At 42.2% G+C, this 16,772-nt stretch overlaps 1 protein-coding gene across 1 annotated transcript in view; it reads right to left on the bottom strand.

Annotated features, from left to right (window-relative positions):
* The window catches only part of ASB8 (ankyrin repeat and SOCS box containing 8), a 39,731-nt gene that overhangs the window by 8,775 nt on the left and 14,184 nt on the right, over positions 1-16,772 (bottom strand). Inside the window, exon 2 of the mRNA XM_053694108.1 lies at positions 4,798-4,913. Coding sequence (XP_053550083.1) covers positions 4,798-4,902 — 105 coding nt within the window. The 5' untranslated portion in view covers positions 4,903-4,913. The remainder of the gene's footprint in view (positions 1-4,797; positions 4,914-16,772) is intronic.

Here is a 16,772-nt window from a genome sequence, read left to right as displayed (position 1 = left end):
TGGCCACAGCCATCCCAACAGAGTACGGGTGCCAACCCGACCCCTTAGAAACAGACAACAAGGCCGTAAACCCAAAGGAATCTAACAAAAAGGCCCACCATAGTCTCGACAGGGAGCCAGAAAGACTCATGATGGAACGTAACAACCTAGAGAAAAACACCCCTCTCTGAAAGGTTAACTCTCAGTTCCAACCTCCTGAATCCAAGAGAATCCCTATAAAAAAGGACCACACCTCGATAAGTAGGAAAATAAGCCCCTCACACTAAGAAAAGGGATGGGGCCAAAAAGGCAGAGCAGCTGCCCACAAGACACAAAGCCACAGGCTAAAGGAGAGATCAATCTCCAACGCAGATGAACTTGGAAGGAATCCCCCTAAGGAATTAGCTAGCTCACACACATCCAATGTGCAATAGCTGCAGCAGAGACAAACCCATTCGTCTGCAAAGCAGTGAATCCATAAGGTTACCACAGCAAGCTGACCAAGGGAAACTGGCCATAAAGGCGTAAGTCCAGTCCAATGAGCATCAGCACTCAAGACAACCTGGCCAACTAGTCCAAGTAAAACGACATAGCCCAAGTTCCCAGGAACTGGGGAACCCCGAACCAGCCCTAGAGCCAAAAAGTCCAGCAACAACTCCACAAAGGAAACCATTGAGCGAAGCCTCAGCAACTGGAAGCACCAGGGAGAAAACAGATCTGAGCCCCCAATTATTTAAACAAACAATATCCGAGAACTTAACACCCCGTCTGATATAAGAAAAACAGACCACAGGGAGATATCAATGCAATATCCAGATCAAACCAGATAACGAGATAAGTCCCGACCCAAGGAAGAGACCACCCCTTGCGAAAGTCTAATGCTCCAAAGGAGCTAAGGTGATAAAAGTGGTACAACGACACTAGAGCCCATAGACTCTGAAACAGCCTCAGGACAACAAGCAATGGGATACCCCGAGGCCAAAAAACACTCGAGCAAAGGCTGGTCTCCGCATCACATCCATACAATCAGAGGATCATAGAGAGAAAAGGACATATCGCAACCCCAGCTCTGAGCGGAGCCCAAGGAGACCATGCCCAGTGCCCCTAACAGGGAACGACCATATCCCGGAGGGGAACCCAGGTCCCTAAAAGGAGACACAACTCACATGGAGACAACAGAGGAATACCAAAAGGTCTCATAAAAAACAGCTAGACAGTACACAGTCAATGTGCAATAGCTGCAGCTGGTCACATTCTGCAACCCATCCGCTGCAAGGCAGCTGAATTGCCCAATAAACTACTAGCTGCTGAGAACTAAGTCCAGAAGGACAATTCCCAGCCTCAAAAGAAAAAAAGGCCAAACCAACTCGGCGCCTCTACCGGACCAGCCAAGCAGAGCGGCGCCACGTGTCCGAACAGCTACCAGACAGAACTGAACCCAAACAGGACCAGACTGCAATCCGGGTCCTAACCGTCAAGCCGCATAAATCCTCCCTCAGATGGGAGGAAGGAAAACAAACAGGACATCCTATTGGATGAAAATAAAATACAAAGCAACCCATAGGTTAACGCCCAAAAAGAAGCAGGCCTACCGCAGGACATGCCAAACGGAGCTGGAAAAGATCTCAATACATGGACAATCAGGAGATTACATCATCTCCACATGTCTAATGAGGTGCGCCATTTGAAGAGCAGACTGAGTATTCCCGTATCCGATAAGGATAGGGTCGTTCAATAACTGAAAAAACATGTCTGAGTAACACGTGAAGGCGTACAACGAAAAGGCACAACACTCAGGGACAGTCGCACCCGCAGGGAACTGTACAGTCCAAGGTGGAATACCCGAGACAACAGGAGAAGGGAAGGGAAGGCACCACCCTGTCCTCAAACTCTATTCAATTTAGGAAATAAAGGTTCATCAGGCAATATGACCTCTGGAACCCCTGAATTCGCCAAAAACTTCCTTTAGAAGAAGCGCAAATTCCTAAAACTAAAGTCTGGTTCCTCCGCAGCTGGAGGTTGAGAGGCAGCAGACTCCGACCCAGAAAGTTCATACTCTGAAGCCTCAGAAAGAACTTCATCCTCGGATAACCCTATCAGTTAAATCCCAAAATTATTTGATGTACTCTGGGAAGGAGAGCAATGTGTAACCTTTCGCTTGTGCTTAGCAGGGCGAGGTAAAGCATTAAGGCCGCAGACACCGCCATCTGAACTGCGCAGTAACGTCTGGAGAAAAAAGGCCCCCTCCAGATGGAGGATCCGCAATGCTACGGGAAAACTGCATGTGTAGAGAGATAACAATGTAGGGTACACACACCTCACTGGACGACAGCTCCTCAGAGGCGGACTGCTCTGTGGTATCAAACATGTTTGATATTATCACATTATCAAGGCATATGGAACATAATTGAGAGGGGGAACTAGGGCCTCCTCAACATATAAACAGGAATTACTCTTTAGGAATAGAGGGAGTGCCCTCTAAAGTAACATAATCCTCCATCACTGGTGCAATAACCGGAGAACTAGAGAAATAAAACATCTTATTTTACTCAAACAACTGCATCTTATACACCTATGGCTGGGGCACTCACCACCTCCTATGACCCATACAATACAGAGATTTATGACTCCTCTCTGATAGACGCCCGGTCAGGAAAGAGGGAATTAATCACAGTGCACAATGCAGGACCGTCCCTGATATGAGAGAAAGCGCCAAGCTTGTAAGCTGCATGGCTCTCAAAGTGAAAGTGAAACCTGTATATTCCATAACAGCCTATGAGCCCATAACATCTCACACATAAAGCAGCATAAAATCAAATAAACATATAAGATTAGTATTCCCCCCTGTTCAATAATCCCCCTAAGGAGATATTAACCCTTGATTCTATAAAGATAAAAGGCGCCACACTGTGACCCCCGACGATCTTACCAGAATCTATGCCGTGGAACAGGAACACGGCCCTTCAAGTGTGACAGGTCGTAGCATCGCTCCCGACATGGACTTGAGAGAAAAAGCAGTCTGCGAAGCTCGTCAATGCCGATTGCTGTAGGAGCTGTTAATATGAGTCGGGATGGTGTCGCAAAATAGAACTCTCCCTGCATCTCCGGACTCTGACTTTCACCCAGGCCCTCACTGAGAAGCTTATAGGGCTACTTAAAACTCCTGTCCCATTGCGAAGTGTAGTACCCTCCATAAGAGGCAAAACAAATTCTGACAATTCTCTGCCAACCTCCTGAGACGAAAAGCAAAGAATGACTGGGGGATGAGGGGAGTGGGGGGTATTTAAGCCTTTGGCTGGGGTGTCTTTGCCTCCTCCTGGTGGCCAGGTTCTTATTTCCCAAAAGTAATGAATGCAGCTGTGGACTCTTTCCAATTAGGAAGAAAACAAAAATTACATGAAAAGGAAGCAAAATAATGAATTTATATTTCAGAACTAACTAAATATTTTATATAAACATTTCAAGGTGTTTACTATCTCATCTTAGTTTAATGCCCCTTTAAGAAATTATACCAAACAGCTGTAGCTTTTCAAAACTGGCTTAAAGGGGATATAAAACCCAAAAAATATATTTCATGATTCTGAGAGAGCATGTGACTTTAAACAAATTTCTAATTTACTTCTATTATCATTTTTTCTAAATTCTCTTGGTATCTTTTTTTTAAAAAGTCGGAACATAAGCTTAGGAGCCGGCCCATTCTAGAGCACTATAGGCAGCAGTTTTGCAAGAACACTAGAGGGCAGCACTATTCCCTGTCAGGTAGTGATCCAGATGCTACCTAGGTATCTCTTCAGCACAGAATATCATGGGAACGAAGCAAATTTGATAATAGAAGTAAATTGGAAACTTTTTTAAAACTGTATGTTCTGTCCGAATCGGAAAAGAAAATGTTTGGGTTTCACATCCCTTTAAACAGAGCAATCCTTACAAACATGAATTTTGATATTCATTGACAAACTTATGTCCATACCAAGAAACAAAAAATAATTACTTAAATAAAAATGTATTTGTTTTACATTTTAAACACTTAAAAAACAACATTCAAAATAATAATATTTTGTGACGTGAACCTTTTATAAAACTTAAATTCAGTGCCTATAAATGAAGTTCTATTGGAACACAGCCATTTTTTTTATGTATTGTTTATGGCTGCTTTTGAGTTTCTATTTTAAAGGGACAGTCCAGTCAAAATGAAACTTTCATGATTCAGATAGAGTAGCAAGTTGCTCATATTATCAATGTTTCTTCCTTCTCTTGATATCTTTATTTGATTGTAAGCTTAGGAGCCAGATCATTTTTGATTCAGCACCTGGGTAACGCTTGCCGATTGGTGGCTACCCAGGTGCTGAACCAAAAATGGGCCAGCTCCTAAGCTCACATTCTTGGTTTTTCAAATAAAGAAAAATTAATAATAGCAGTAAATTAGAATGTTGCTGCTCTATCTGAATCATGAAAGTTTAATTTTGACTAGACTGTCCCTTTAAAGTTGAGACAAAACCATAGGTGGCGCTCTCATTGCTTTGCACGGCGGCTCAGTGCACTACAATATGCCTGACTCAAAGGAAAGCAATAGTCAGAAGAAAAACATGCAATATTAAACAACTTTCCAATTTACTTTGATTATCAAATTTGCTTCATTCTCTTGGTATCCTTGAATGAAGCACATTTTATAATAGAAGTAAATTGGAAAGTAGTTTAAAATTGTATGCTCTTTGTGAACCATGAAACAGAAAAACTGGAGTTTCATGTCCCTTTAATTATCACTAAATTAAAATGTCCCTTTACTTCTACACACATAAAAAGTGCAAACAACCTCACCCGGCGAATCAAAGACTCCACACTGTCACCAGGAAGAGAACGAATAGAGGAAATGGTGCGTATCAGCCTCTCCGATAGAGAGTACTTATTGCGAAGGGAATCCATGGTGCGAGTACCTAGAACAATGAGAACATAGGAGATGGGTTATGATGCCACATGCATCGTGTGCAGAATATCAGCGCTGGACAATGAGTTAATTCAAGGAAAAACAAACAAGCATTAAAGGGACATTTAAAGGGGACAGTACACACCTTGTGATTACAAGATATTTATGTTGTCTGGATAAAGAATAAAAAAATCAGCTAAGTCAAATCTTTTGAAAACAAATTAACATCACATTAACTGCAAATGTCTTTCAATAGCCAAACCGCACCCACCATTTTTTTGAAGGAGCAAATCTGGGAATCTGTCTGCAGACAACAAGGTTAGTCATAGTAATAAAGTTAGTATAATCAATTTGTTTTGCAGTTGTTATTTAGGGACAGATATATAGCAGGGTTTGGCTTGGGAAGTCAGCAGGTGCATTTCTAGTTCAGAGAATTAGAAAATCCAGAATGTTAAGAGCTAAAATTACACACAAAGGGGGCAAAATAAATAATGAAAATATATTGCACATAAAGAAGCATTATGTATTAAAGGGACAGTAAACACCAGAATTTTTGTTGTTTAAAAAGATAGATAATCAATTTATTTACCATTCCCCAGTTTTGCACAACCAACACTTTTATATTAATATACGTTTTACCTCTGTAATTACCTTGTAACTAAGCCTCTGCAGACTGCACCCTTATTTCAGTTCTTTTGACAGACTTGCATTTTTAGCCAATCAGTGCTGACTCCTAGGAGCTTCACGTGCCTGAGCTCACTGTTATCTATGTGAAACACATGAACTAACGCCCTCTAGTGGTGACAACTGTAAAAATGCTTTCAGATTAGAGGCGCCCTTCAAGGTCTAAGAAATTAGCATATGAACCTCCTAGGTTTAGCTTTCAACTAAGAATACCAAGAGAAAAAAGCAAAACTGGTAATAAAAGTAAGTTGTAAAGTTGTTTAAAATTACATGCCCTATCTAAATCAGGAAAGTTATTTTTTTACTCGACTGGGTTTTATGCCTTGAGATTTTAAAGGGACAAATGTTTTCTTTCAGGATTCAGATGCAGCATAAAATTTTAAACAACTTTCCAATTTACTTCTATTATCAATTTCCCTTCCATTCCCTTGGCATCCTTTATTGAAGGAGCAGCAATGCCAATGACAAGAGGCATATTTGTGCAGCCACCAATCAGCAGCTAACTCCCAGCTTCTGAGCCTACCTAGATATGTTTTTCAACAAAGGATACCAATTGAACAAAAGGTTAAAATGTCTCTTTAAGGACAGGCGCACGCTCCTGAGCCCCTATGAACCTTCTTCAACAAAGGATATCAAGAAAACAAAGCAAATAATAAATTGAACTTTGTTTAAAATGGTATGCTCTATATAAGCAAAGGGAGTTTAAAATGTCCCTTTATAAAATACTACTCACTCAGGACGAGCCACGTTTAGGCGCCAGCTGATCAGTGTGAATTTACTGGGAAATTATGAGATACCAGTCTTTCTTATATGCTTAGGGGCTCCTCTGTATTTCAGTGTCAGAAAGAACTGTGACCAATGCAGTATAAAAAAAATAAAAATAATGCCTGGCAGGAGAATAGCATAATAAACAATCAAGATAAAAATAAATAATATTAAAGAGACCATGCAAAACCACTTAGTTTACATTTCAAATGAGTAGTGGATTTTTTTCTGACAAATGTCAAAGTTTGTTACATTTTCCTACCTAATGCATCTGCATCATGTGACAGGAATCAGCCAATCACATAATGCCTATAAGTATACTCTGGGAATCTTGCACATGCTCAGTAAGTGCTGGTGTCTCAGAAAGTGTGCATATAAAATACTGTGCATATTTATATAATGGAAGTGAATTAGAAAGTTGTTTAAAATTGTGTGCTCTATCTGAATCATGGAAGTTTCATTTTGACTTGACTGTCCCTTTAAATACTTATAAATTGGAGGCGGTGCCTAACCGAGCTTAATGGTGGACGCATAATCCGGCTGCTCAGTGTGCGACCAAAGCTTTAGGAGGAGATCCAATATGTGCAGATCCTGAGAGGACCCCTAAAAAGCTTGAGGATTGTCCCCACACTGTTCGGGCAGCGACAACTGAGCTGCATTTGCCTAAATAGAAAGCCGACTAAGCAGTGCAACATCGGAGGTCTCCCGGTCAATGGCGGCACAGGAAACAACCCAGAAAGGCAGACTGCGGATCTGCAAAGGCGTATGACCGGGGAGCCCAGGGTAACTAAAGTTGTTCGGCCAGACCACAATCCGGTAAGAGGGGGAGTATGTGCAGACTATTACTAGAGGCAATAGCACGGTGAGGGAAGAAGCCGGTCACGCTCACACGCCATGTTAGTCTAGCTGCCACGTGGGAAGATGTTCTGAGATGCATACGGAGGCAACTTAATAAACTTGAGGGGCAACACTTACAATGTAAACTACAACATATATCCTTGACAGCCCTAAGAGATGCTCTTATGTAGCAAAGGATTTAAACCACATTTTAAACACATGCTGCTGTAGGGGAATAAAAAGTCACGGACTCAGTAAAACTTATACACGGCTATACACAGCCTATCGCATGCCATATTGGGCTGACTGGAAAAAACAATACTACAGGAAAAGTAATTTACTACAGACAAGCAACGTATAAATCAGTAAGCTCCCTTTCTTATATATATATATATATACTGTTGTGAAGGTTTAGAAGAGCATTTTAGCGCCAAAACAACTGGGCTGATACTCTCACTATCACAGACTCTAGTTACACACTTTCATATATAGGAGTACAGATTTATCCTGCTCCAACCTCTACAAGTTAACATGTCTGTAAGAAGACAGAGCAAATTGGGAACTGTAAATAAACCTGCAGCAGCCAGCATTTTTTTTAAACCCCAAAAGGGAGATAAACTAATAGACATGGATGAGGACAAAGAAACAAGTTCTCATGGGGACTGTAATATGTCAATTACTAAAAGGGACTTAAAGAATCTTGTCTCCAAGCAAGATATAGCCTCCATATTTGACAAAATGTAGGAAAAGATGGACATCCTTCAGAACACTGTCACCTCCAGCCTCACTGAGATTAAGCAAGATATCTCCAAATTAGGGACTAGACTGGAAACATTAGAAGAAAAAGAGGAAACTATGGAAGAAGATATCACAAATGTCAACCAACAATTAGCTGCCCAACAGCAAGAAATAGCGGACATTAATGACAAACTAGAAGACCTGGAAAACAGGAGCCGTAGGTGCAACATACGTTTAAAAGGGATTCCAGAAACAATAGTGACAGCAAACCTTCGTGACTATCTACTTCAACTATTCCAAGCAATCACGGGCTCCCCCACGGAAGGGGCATTCCAGATGGAAAGGGCTCACAGAGCTCTGAGGGCAAAACCTAAAGACTCTGATCCCCCGAGAGATGTGATAGTCAAGCTTTTCCGCTTCCCAGAAAAGGAGGAAATTATGACGGCAGCACGGAAAAACCCTACTTTTAAATTCCAGGGTTCTATTATACAATTTTATCAGGACCTTTGTATTACAACTCTGCAAAAAAGATTTGCCCTACGTCCATTAACACAATTGCTAAGGAAAAATCAGACCACATACAGATGGGGATTCCCCTTCGCACTACATATACTTCATGAAGGTAATACCTTCACCATCAAAGAGAAGCGAGACATCCCAGATTTATGTCAGCGGCTCAAATTAGAGTGTCCAGAGCTCCCAGACAACCGCCAAGACAACCCCAAAAACCGATCACAACTCCCAAAAGGAACGATTCAAAATGGACGCTGGACGAAGGTCCCTAAAAAGAAACAGAGACCATGAAAGTCTCTCATGATACAAAGAATCATCTGAGGCATCTGATTAAAACATTCTAAACTTTGCCCTCCTACCAAAAAAGAGGAACTCCATCTAGACCCATGACCCTATACTGGACATTTGAGCGCTCTGTCCAAGATCTCACAGGGTTGATTTTGATTGAGAGAGAGTCTTATAGCTTAGGAAGAATTTATCTTTAGGACGTAAAGCAAAGTGAACTCAAGTTAAAATGTAGAGGGTTACAACAGATCTCATTGTTAGTTAACAAAGGCTAATGGATAATCAGCTGTACAGATCATTCTAACTTACTATGCATTTTATAGGTCTTTAGCAGTCAAGGGTAGGTTGCTTAGAGACTAGGGGTATTGTTTAGTTAATTATGGATCTCCAAATTTATGGATCTCCAAATGTTGAATTTTGTACTCAAAAATGCACACTCAGTTGGATTATTGTGTCACTCCAATTAGACAGAAGACACAGTATGTTTTATTTATTTCATGTTATGTTCTTGTTTAATGTTTGGTTTTTGTCTTTCCTTATTTTAAGTACTATCGAGCAGTGGTCGAGAAAGTTTCTCCATCCTAAAGCTGGCCTGAAGGGAGCAAGGTACATACAGAATCCGGTAAAGGAACACTATACAGGTATGAGAGAAGGGGGGGGGGGAGGCGTAAAAAGGATCTCTTAGATGGACCCTAAACTACATATAATATCACACAATGTTAGAGGTCTAAACACCAATGTTAAGAGGAAGACTGCACTTACCCAATATAATAACATGAAAGCCAAAATAATTTTTTTTACAAGAGACGCATTTTACTAATAATCAATCTCCCAAATATTGGGATAAGCATTTCCTGCAACATTTTCACTCCACCACAGATGCAAAAAAGAGGGGGGTTTCGATACTGCTACATAACTCACTACAATTCACTAAAGACGAGGTGATTAGAGATAAGGAGGGTAGATATCTCATTCTAAGAGGAACCATTCAGGGCACACAAATAACATTATGCAACATCTATGCACCTAACGAACAGCAACACGATTTCTTTAATAAGCTTTCACACATGCTTACACAGTGGTCACAAACATTAATGATTGTGGCAGGAGATTTTAACGTGAACTTAAAAATATTACGAGACACCAATACAATCAAACTTACAAACAAACAACGTAGACTAAACTCGATAACTAAATTGATTAGAGAAGAACTTGAGTCTCATAATATAATAGACTCCTGGACAGCACTTTATGGCCAAACTACTGATCATATATATTACTCGCCAGCTCACAAAATATATACAAAATTGGATTATATTTATATAAGCCAAATTCTACTCCCTAACCTGATCTCTTCGTCCATTCATGCGTCAGTTTGGTCAGACCACTCTATAATACAGATACAATTAACAGGATTGGTAGATTTAAACAGACAGAAGTCATGGACGTTTGACCCTACATTACTAAAACACCCTGACATCCAAACTAACATTCTAAATAGCCTTAAAGAATACTGGAGATTTAATGTAGACCCATCAATCAAACCGGTAATGGGGTGGGCGGCTCATAAACCGTACATCAGGGGCTTACTCATAAAAGAGAAAGCTCTATATCTGAAGAGAACTAAAGCAGTGGTGAGCTCCTTACAACAAGAAATAGAACAACTAGAAAAGTTACACCAAACTACACTATCGCAATCAACCCTAAACACGTTAAATACTAAAAGAAAAGAGCTGTCTAAAATTTTAGCCGACAACTCCATGAGAGCCATAAATAGACTGAAAACATTTTACTTTTTATACGCCAACAAACCTGATAGATTTTTAGCTAATCGATTAAGAGACAAAACAAAATCCTTTGCAATAACATAGATACAAAAAATAGATGGCACGTTGACATCCCACCCGCAAGAAATTGTGGAAGAATTTGCTAAATATTATGAAGCCCTTTACGATGGGAGGAAGGTTTGCCACTCTCCCTTGACGTTAAAACTTAGAGAACAGATTTTAGAGTTAGCAAAGTTACCTAAATTAGAGGATGTTGACGCGAAAGCCCTAGAGGCAGAGATCACATTAATCGAAATAGCGACCGCAATTAAAGATCTTAAAATAGGTAAAGCGGCAGGTCCTGACGGGTTCCCAGGAGAGTATTATAAATTATTTAAAAATGAGTTGATCACCCATCTCCACAAGTTCTGCAATGACATATTAAATGGTACGCCAATTCCCCCAGAACTACTTCAGGCTAAAATAATTGTAATCCCTAAGCCTGGGAAAAATCCCAAGTTGACACAGAGTTACAGGCCAATCTCACTGATCAACCAAGATGTGAAAATCTTCACTAAAATTTTGGCTAACAGGCTTAAGCATCATTTACCATCACTGATACACCCCGATCAGGTGGGGTTTATTAAAGACCGGGAAGCACCGGATAACATTAGACGCACAGTAGCCTTGGTAGACTATTTGAAAGATACAGAAACGCCTTCTCTGCTTCTATCCCTGGATGCGGAGAAGGCGTTTGATAGAGTTGATTGGCTCTATATGGGGGCGGTGTTAGAGCACTTGGGGTTTGGTAACAAATTCATAGAGGCGATCAAGAATATTTACTCCCAACCAGTAGCAACTATTAGAGCAGCAGGATACCAGTCTAGATCTATAAATATTTTAAATGGCACCCGACAAGGATGCCCACTTTCTCCACTGCTGTTTGCTTTGTGTGTAGAACCCTTAGCAGCATGCATACGCAACTCTGAAGACATTCATGGGGTCAAGTTGCAGAAAGGTGAATATAAATTATCATTATTCGCAGATGATATCCTACTTTCGATTACGAAACCTATGATATCGTTGCCCAACCTATACCACCTATTAGAGGATTTCTCCAAGATATCGGGTTTTAAGATAAACTCTGATAAATGCGAAGCACTCCCTTTATCATTACCAATGCACACTCGCAAATTGATAGAAGCTAACTTCGATTTTGTATGGGCTAGTAAATCTATCAAATATTTGGGTATCAATATTACAGACACAATAGATACACTACATAAGGTAAACTATAACCGAATATATAAAAGTATTAGGAAAGACTTAACCAAATGGAAAAAAGGGAATTTCTCTTGGCTAGGAAGATTGGCTATAATAAAAATGAACATCCTGCCAAGGCTATTGTATCTATTCAGAGCTTTACCTATTAAGATCCCATTGAGGGAACTGGAGGAGATGCAAGCAGAACTCATTAGATTCATAAGGGGACATAAAACTGCCAGAATAGCTGCCCAAGTGTTAAAAACTCACAAACAATTAGGGGGTGTCGGGGTCCCTAATCTTAGGGACTACTATCAAGCAGCCAGATTAGCGCAATGTGCATTACTAAATAAGGATTGCAGAGGAATCACATGGCCTAATATCGAGACGGATATAGGAGGACTAAATACCCCAGGAGACATTCTTTGCAACTCGCCTAACACACATAGTCATAGATTAGTAACACTAAAAATTACAGAAGAATCCAAGGCCATATGGAGATTCTTAACTAATAAACTGAATCTACTCTCCCCGCGAACTACTATAATACCAATAAGGGCACTACTACCAACAGATTTCCATAAACAAATAACTAAATGGGAAAACAAGGGATTATACAGGGTGGCAGATTACTTGGACAGAGGGAAAATGCTGACATACATACAACTAAGAGATAAAGTAAGTCCACATACTTTACATTGGTACTTGTACCTCCAACTCTCACATGCTATTAACAAATATAGACAAGGTGTGGCGGGTTCTCCGGTCTCTACTCTGGAACACATCACATTGTCACCTGGTAGAAACAAAAAAATGATCTCACGCTTATATCTGGCGATTCAAGAAGCGAAAAACATAACACAGCCGCTGTTGCATAACAAATGGGAACAAGACTTAGGCTTAACCCTGAGTGAGGTAGAATGGAGACAAGTTTTTTCAGAGCTGGGCAAAGGTCTAATAGGGGCAGATCTGGTGGAAAATTCGATTAAAACGGCACACAGATGGTACTTGACGCCATTAAAAACGTCACATTATACGCCTCAGAATAATAGGTTGTGCTATAGGGGCTGCGCAGAGCTAGGTACTTATCAACACATGTGGTGGGGGTGCCCAAAAATACGACCTATATGGGACAATCTTACACAATTATTTAAGAGAGTTCTAGATGACTCTTTCATACTCCCACCCGCGAAGGCCTTATTACACATTCACCTAGACAAGTTAAATCACTCCAATAACAAATGGGTTAATATAGCATGCACAGCTACTAGAATTTGTATAGCCAGGAAATGGAAGGTGGGGGCCCCAGAGTGGAGTGAGGTACTGGATAAAATTGAAGACATATATCATATGTCTGAAGCAGCAGCTTGGATGCAAGGTACTTCAGAAAACTTTCTTAAAATTTGGTCCTCTTGGATTCTAAATAAATAGAGGGGGTCGGGGACACCTGTTACAATTACTTCCACATAAGGATGATACTTTTAAGCTAAACATCTTAACAGATAGTTCACGCTTTTATTTGTCTGGAGGAACATGCTTTAAAGATTTTCCTAACAATAACGACACTGCTCGATAGGAAAGGTTCACAGTTGAAAGTTTTATTCAGTTATAAAAAGTTTATTGTTGGGGGGGGGGGGGGGAATAGAAAAGGGGAAGTGGGAGGAAATAGAAAGGAAGGAGAAAATGCAATGATCAACGTGTATTGTTTATTTTTCCTTTCATCCTAGTGTGGATGAGAGATACTATGCAATTGAACTGATACATGTTGTAATATTACGATGTTTTTGATGTGAAACATTAATAAAAAATATTTCAACTAAATACTTATAAATTGGACTTTTAATTAAATATTAAGACCTACATGAAAGTCAAATTAAACACTCATGGCTCAGATAGGGCATGCAGTTTTAAAAAAGAGTTTTCAATGTAATTATATTATCAAATTGACTTCATTCTCTTGGTATCCTTTGTTAAAAAAAATACCTAGGTAGGCTCAGGAGCAGCTAGCTGCTGGTGGGTGGCTACACACATATGTCTCTTGTTATTGGCTCAACACCTGTGGTTGTCCTCATTAGCCAATGAGCTTCTATACAACACTGACCGGTGCTTCCTGTTGGTTTCAAACAACAAAATAAACAGTTTTAGGGGCCGATTTATAAAGCTCCGTATGGCGCTTGATGCTCCCTGTTTGGCTCGCCGGAAACAGAAGTTATGAAGCAGTGGTCTAAAGAACGCTGCTCCAAAACTTGTCCGCCTGCTCTGAGGCCCCAGACAGAAATCAACCCGATCGAATTGATTGACACCCCCTGCTAGCTGCCGATTGGCCGTGAATCTGCAGGGGGCGACATTGCACCAGAACTGCTTGTGCAATGATAAATGCTGTCGGCATTTATCGATGTGCTGCGGACATAATACGCTACATCGTCTCATGTCCGCTCGCACTTACATAAATAGGCCCCTATATGTAGCCACTTTCAAGCAAATAAAAAAAATAAATTATATTTCCAAAAACAGGTGAGCCATTTAAGTCAAGTTCTGCTCACAGATCTGCAAGGCACAGCAGGAGAACCAATTAGGAACAGCATACGCACGTAGCTAGCAGCTGAGGAGTTTTAATGTGCCGCTACTCCAAGTGAAGGTGGGTGCAATGCTAAGTTTGCAATGAATATGAAAATAAAATGCTGTAATGGATGACCGTAGTTTATTTCTCCATGTATCATTTTGCTAGAAACATTACCATGATTACTTTATAAAAAAATAAAAAGGAAATTTGATGTTTAAGATATAAAAGGCACGTGTATTAGAGGGTGTGCACGAGCGTTCTTCTCCCAGACAAGCAGGGCTCGCTAACCTGTTTGGCTTGAGATTCCATTTGTGCACTCACTTCACCTCTCCAGAGGGTGCACTTGAGGTGCTGATCTCTTGCCTTAGCCCCCAGGGCGCCTCCCTGCCTCTGGCGCGCAGCGGGCACTTGAGATAGGGCCATGGCAATGCCTCCTAGGGCTGCTTTTAATGGCTGATGTACAGTAAGATTCTCCTTCCATTAACGCGGCCTCCGATGGGATAAAATATTCAGCAGCCACAGGGAGAAGGGAAGAGGGAGATAGAAAGGAGATTAGACTCCTAGTCCTGAACAGGATGACGCCAAACCTTCACACTCTGCACAAACACAGCTGAAGTTAGGGGCCTTTAACCCCGTTTATGCCAGCTCGTACATACTTGTGGAGGGAATTAATATACTTATACAAAGTTTTACAAATAAGATTTAGCAGCATTTACTGGCACATCATAAGCGGTGTAATAAAAATGACATTAAAACAAATGTTAGATAGAATGATGTGCTTAAAACAAAGATTAGCCTGTGAATAATACGGAGAATTATTTTTAAAATCGCATTGGTTTATTAAATATTTTAGTCTCTAATGGACGCTGCCATTTAAATGGCTGTTATCTCCTCTGATAAGAAGAATAAGGGGCAGCTATAAATGAACTGAGGGTTTACTGTTAAAGAAAACTATGGAAAAACACAGACACATCACAGATATGGCAGATTACGGAGGGAGCTTGACTTTACAGTTCTGTCTACTCTGACTCGTTTGTCAGTCAGGGAACATGATCAGGGGAATTGAGAGAGCAAGGCAGTAAGGTACAGGAATATTAGTGGCAACTGGCAAAGATGGCAGCGAAGAGAAAATCAAGGAAATAGCAAGGAAGAAGAGTTAATGAAAAAGCATAAAGGTACAGAGGGAAGGGTAAAGACAGATTAGAGAAGAAATGGCACAGGGCAGCAAGACCAAGGGGCAGAGATGGTAGAGGGCAGTAAGACCACTCAGTAGAGGCAACAGGGGTAGAGATGCAGGGTGCAGAGACAGCAAGGCACAGTTGGAGGTACACAGTGAGACCTGGGGCTGAGCGGGCAGCAAGCAGAGAAACCAGGGGAAGACATGGCAGTGCGCAGAAAGTCCCAGAATAAAGACAATGGTGTGCAGGGAGACAAGGGGTACTGACAGCTCAGGGAGACAAGGGGTACTGACAGCTCAGGGAGACCAGGGGTACTGACAGCTCAGGGAGACACTGCCCGTGCGCAGGGAGACCAGGGGTACCGACAGCTCAGGGAGACACTGCCCGTGCGCAGGGAGACCAGGGGTACTGACAGCTCAGGGAGACACTGCCCGTGCGCAGGGAGACCAGGGGTACTGACAGCTCAGGGAGACACTGCCCGTGCGCAGGGAGACCAGGGGTACTGACAGCTCAGGGAGACACTGCCCGTGCACAGGGAGACCAGGGGTACTGACAGCTCAGGGAGACACTGCCCGTGCGCAGGGAGACCAGGGGTACTGACAGCTCAGGGAGACACTGTCCGTGCACAGGGAGACCAGGGGTATAGACAGCTCAGGGAGACACTGCCCGTGCACAGGGAGACCAGGGGTACTGACAGCTCAGGGAGACACTGCCCATGCGCAGGGAGACCAGGGGTACTGACAGCTCAGGGAGACACTGCCCGTGCGCAGGGAGACCAGGGGTACTGACAGCTCAGGGAGACACTGCCCGTGCACAGGGAGACCAGGGGTACTGACAGCTCAGGGAGACACTGCCCGTGCGCAGGGAGACCAGGGGTACTGACAGCTCAGGGAGACACTGCCCGTGCGCAGGGAGACCAGGGGTACTGACAGCTCAGGGAGACACTGCCCGTGCGCAGGGAGACCAGGGGTACTGACAGCTCAGGGAGACACTGCCCGTGCGCAGGGAGACGAGGGGGTACTGACAGCTCAGGGAGACACTGCCCGTGTTCAGGGAGACCAGGGGTATTGACAGCTCAGGGAGACACTGCCCGTGCACAGGGAGACCAGGGGTAATGACAGCTCAGGGAGACACTGCCCGTGCACAGGGAGACCAGGGGTACTGACAGCTCAGGGAGACACTGCCCGTGCGCAGGGAGACCAGGGGTACTGACAGCTCAGGGAGACACTGCCCGTGCGCAGGGAGACCAGGGGTACTGACAGCTCAGGGAGACACTG

The sequence above is a fragment of the Bombina bombina genome, chromosome 11, assembly GCF_027579735.1.
Source record: "Bombina bombina isolate aBomBom1 chromosome 11, aBomBom1.pri, whole genome shotgun sequence".
Classification (NCBI taxonomy): Eukaryota; Metazoa; Chordata; class Amphibia; order Anura; family Bombinatoridae; genus Bombina; species Bombina bombina.
Note: the sequence above shows the minus strand (reverse complement) of the source record. Positions and strands in the feature narration are given on the sequence as shown.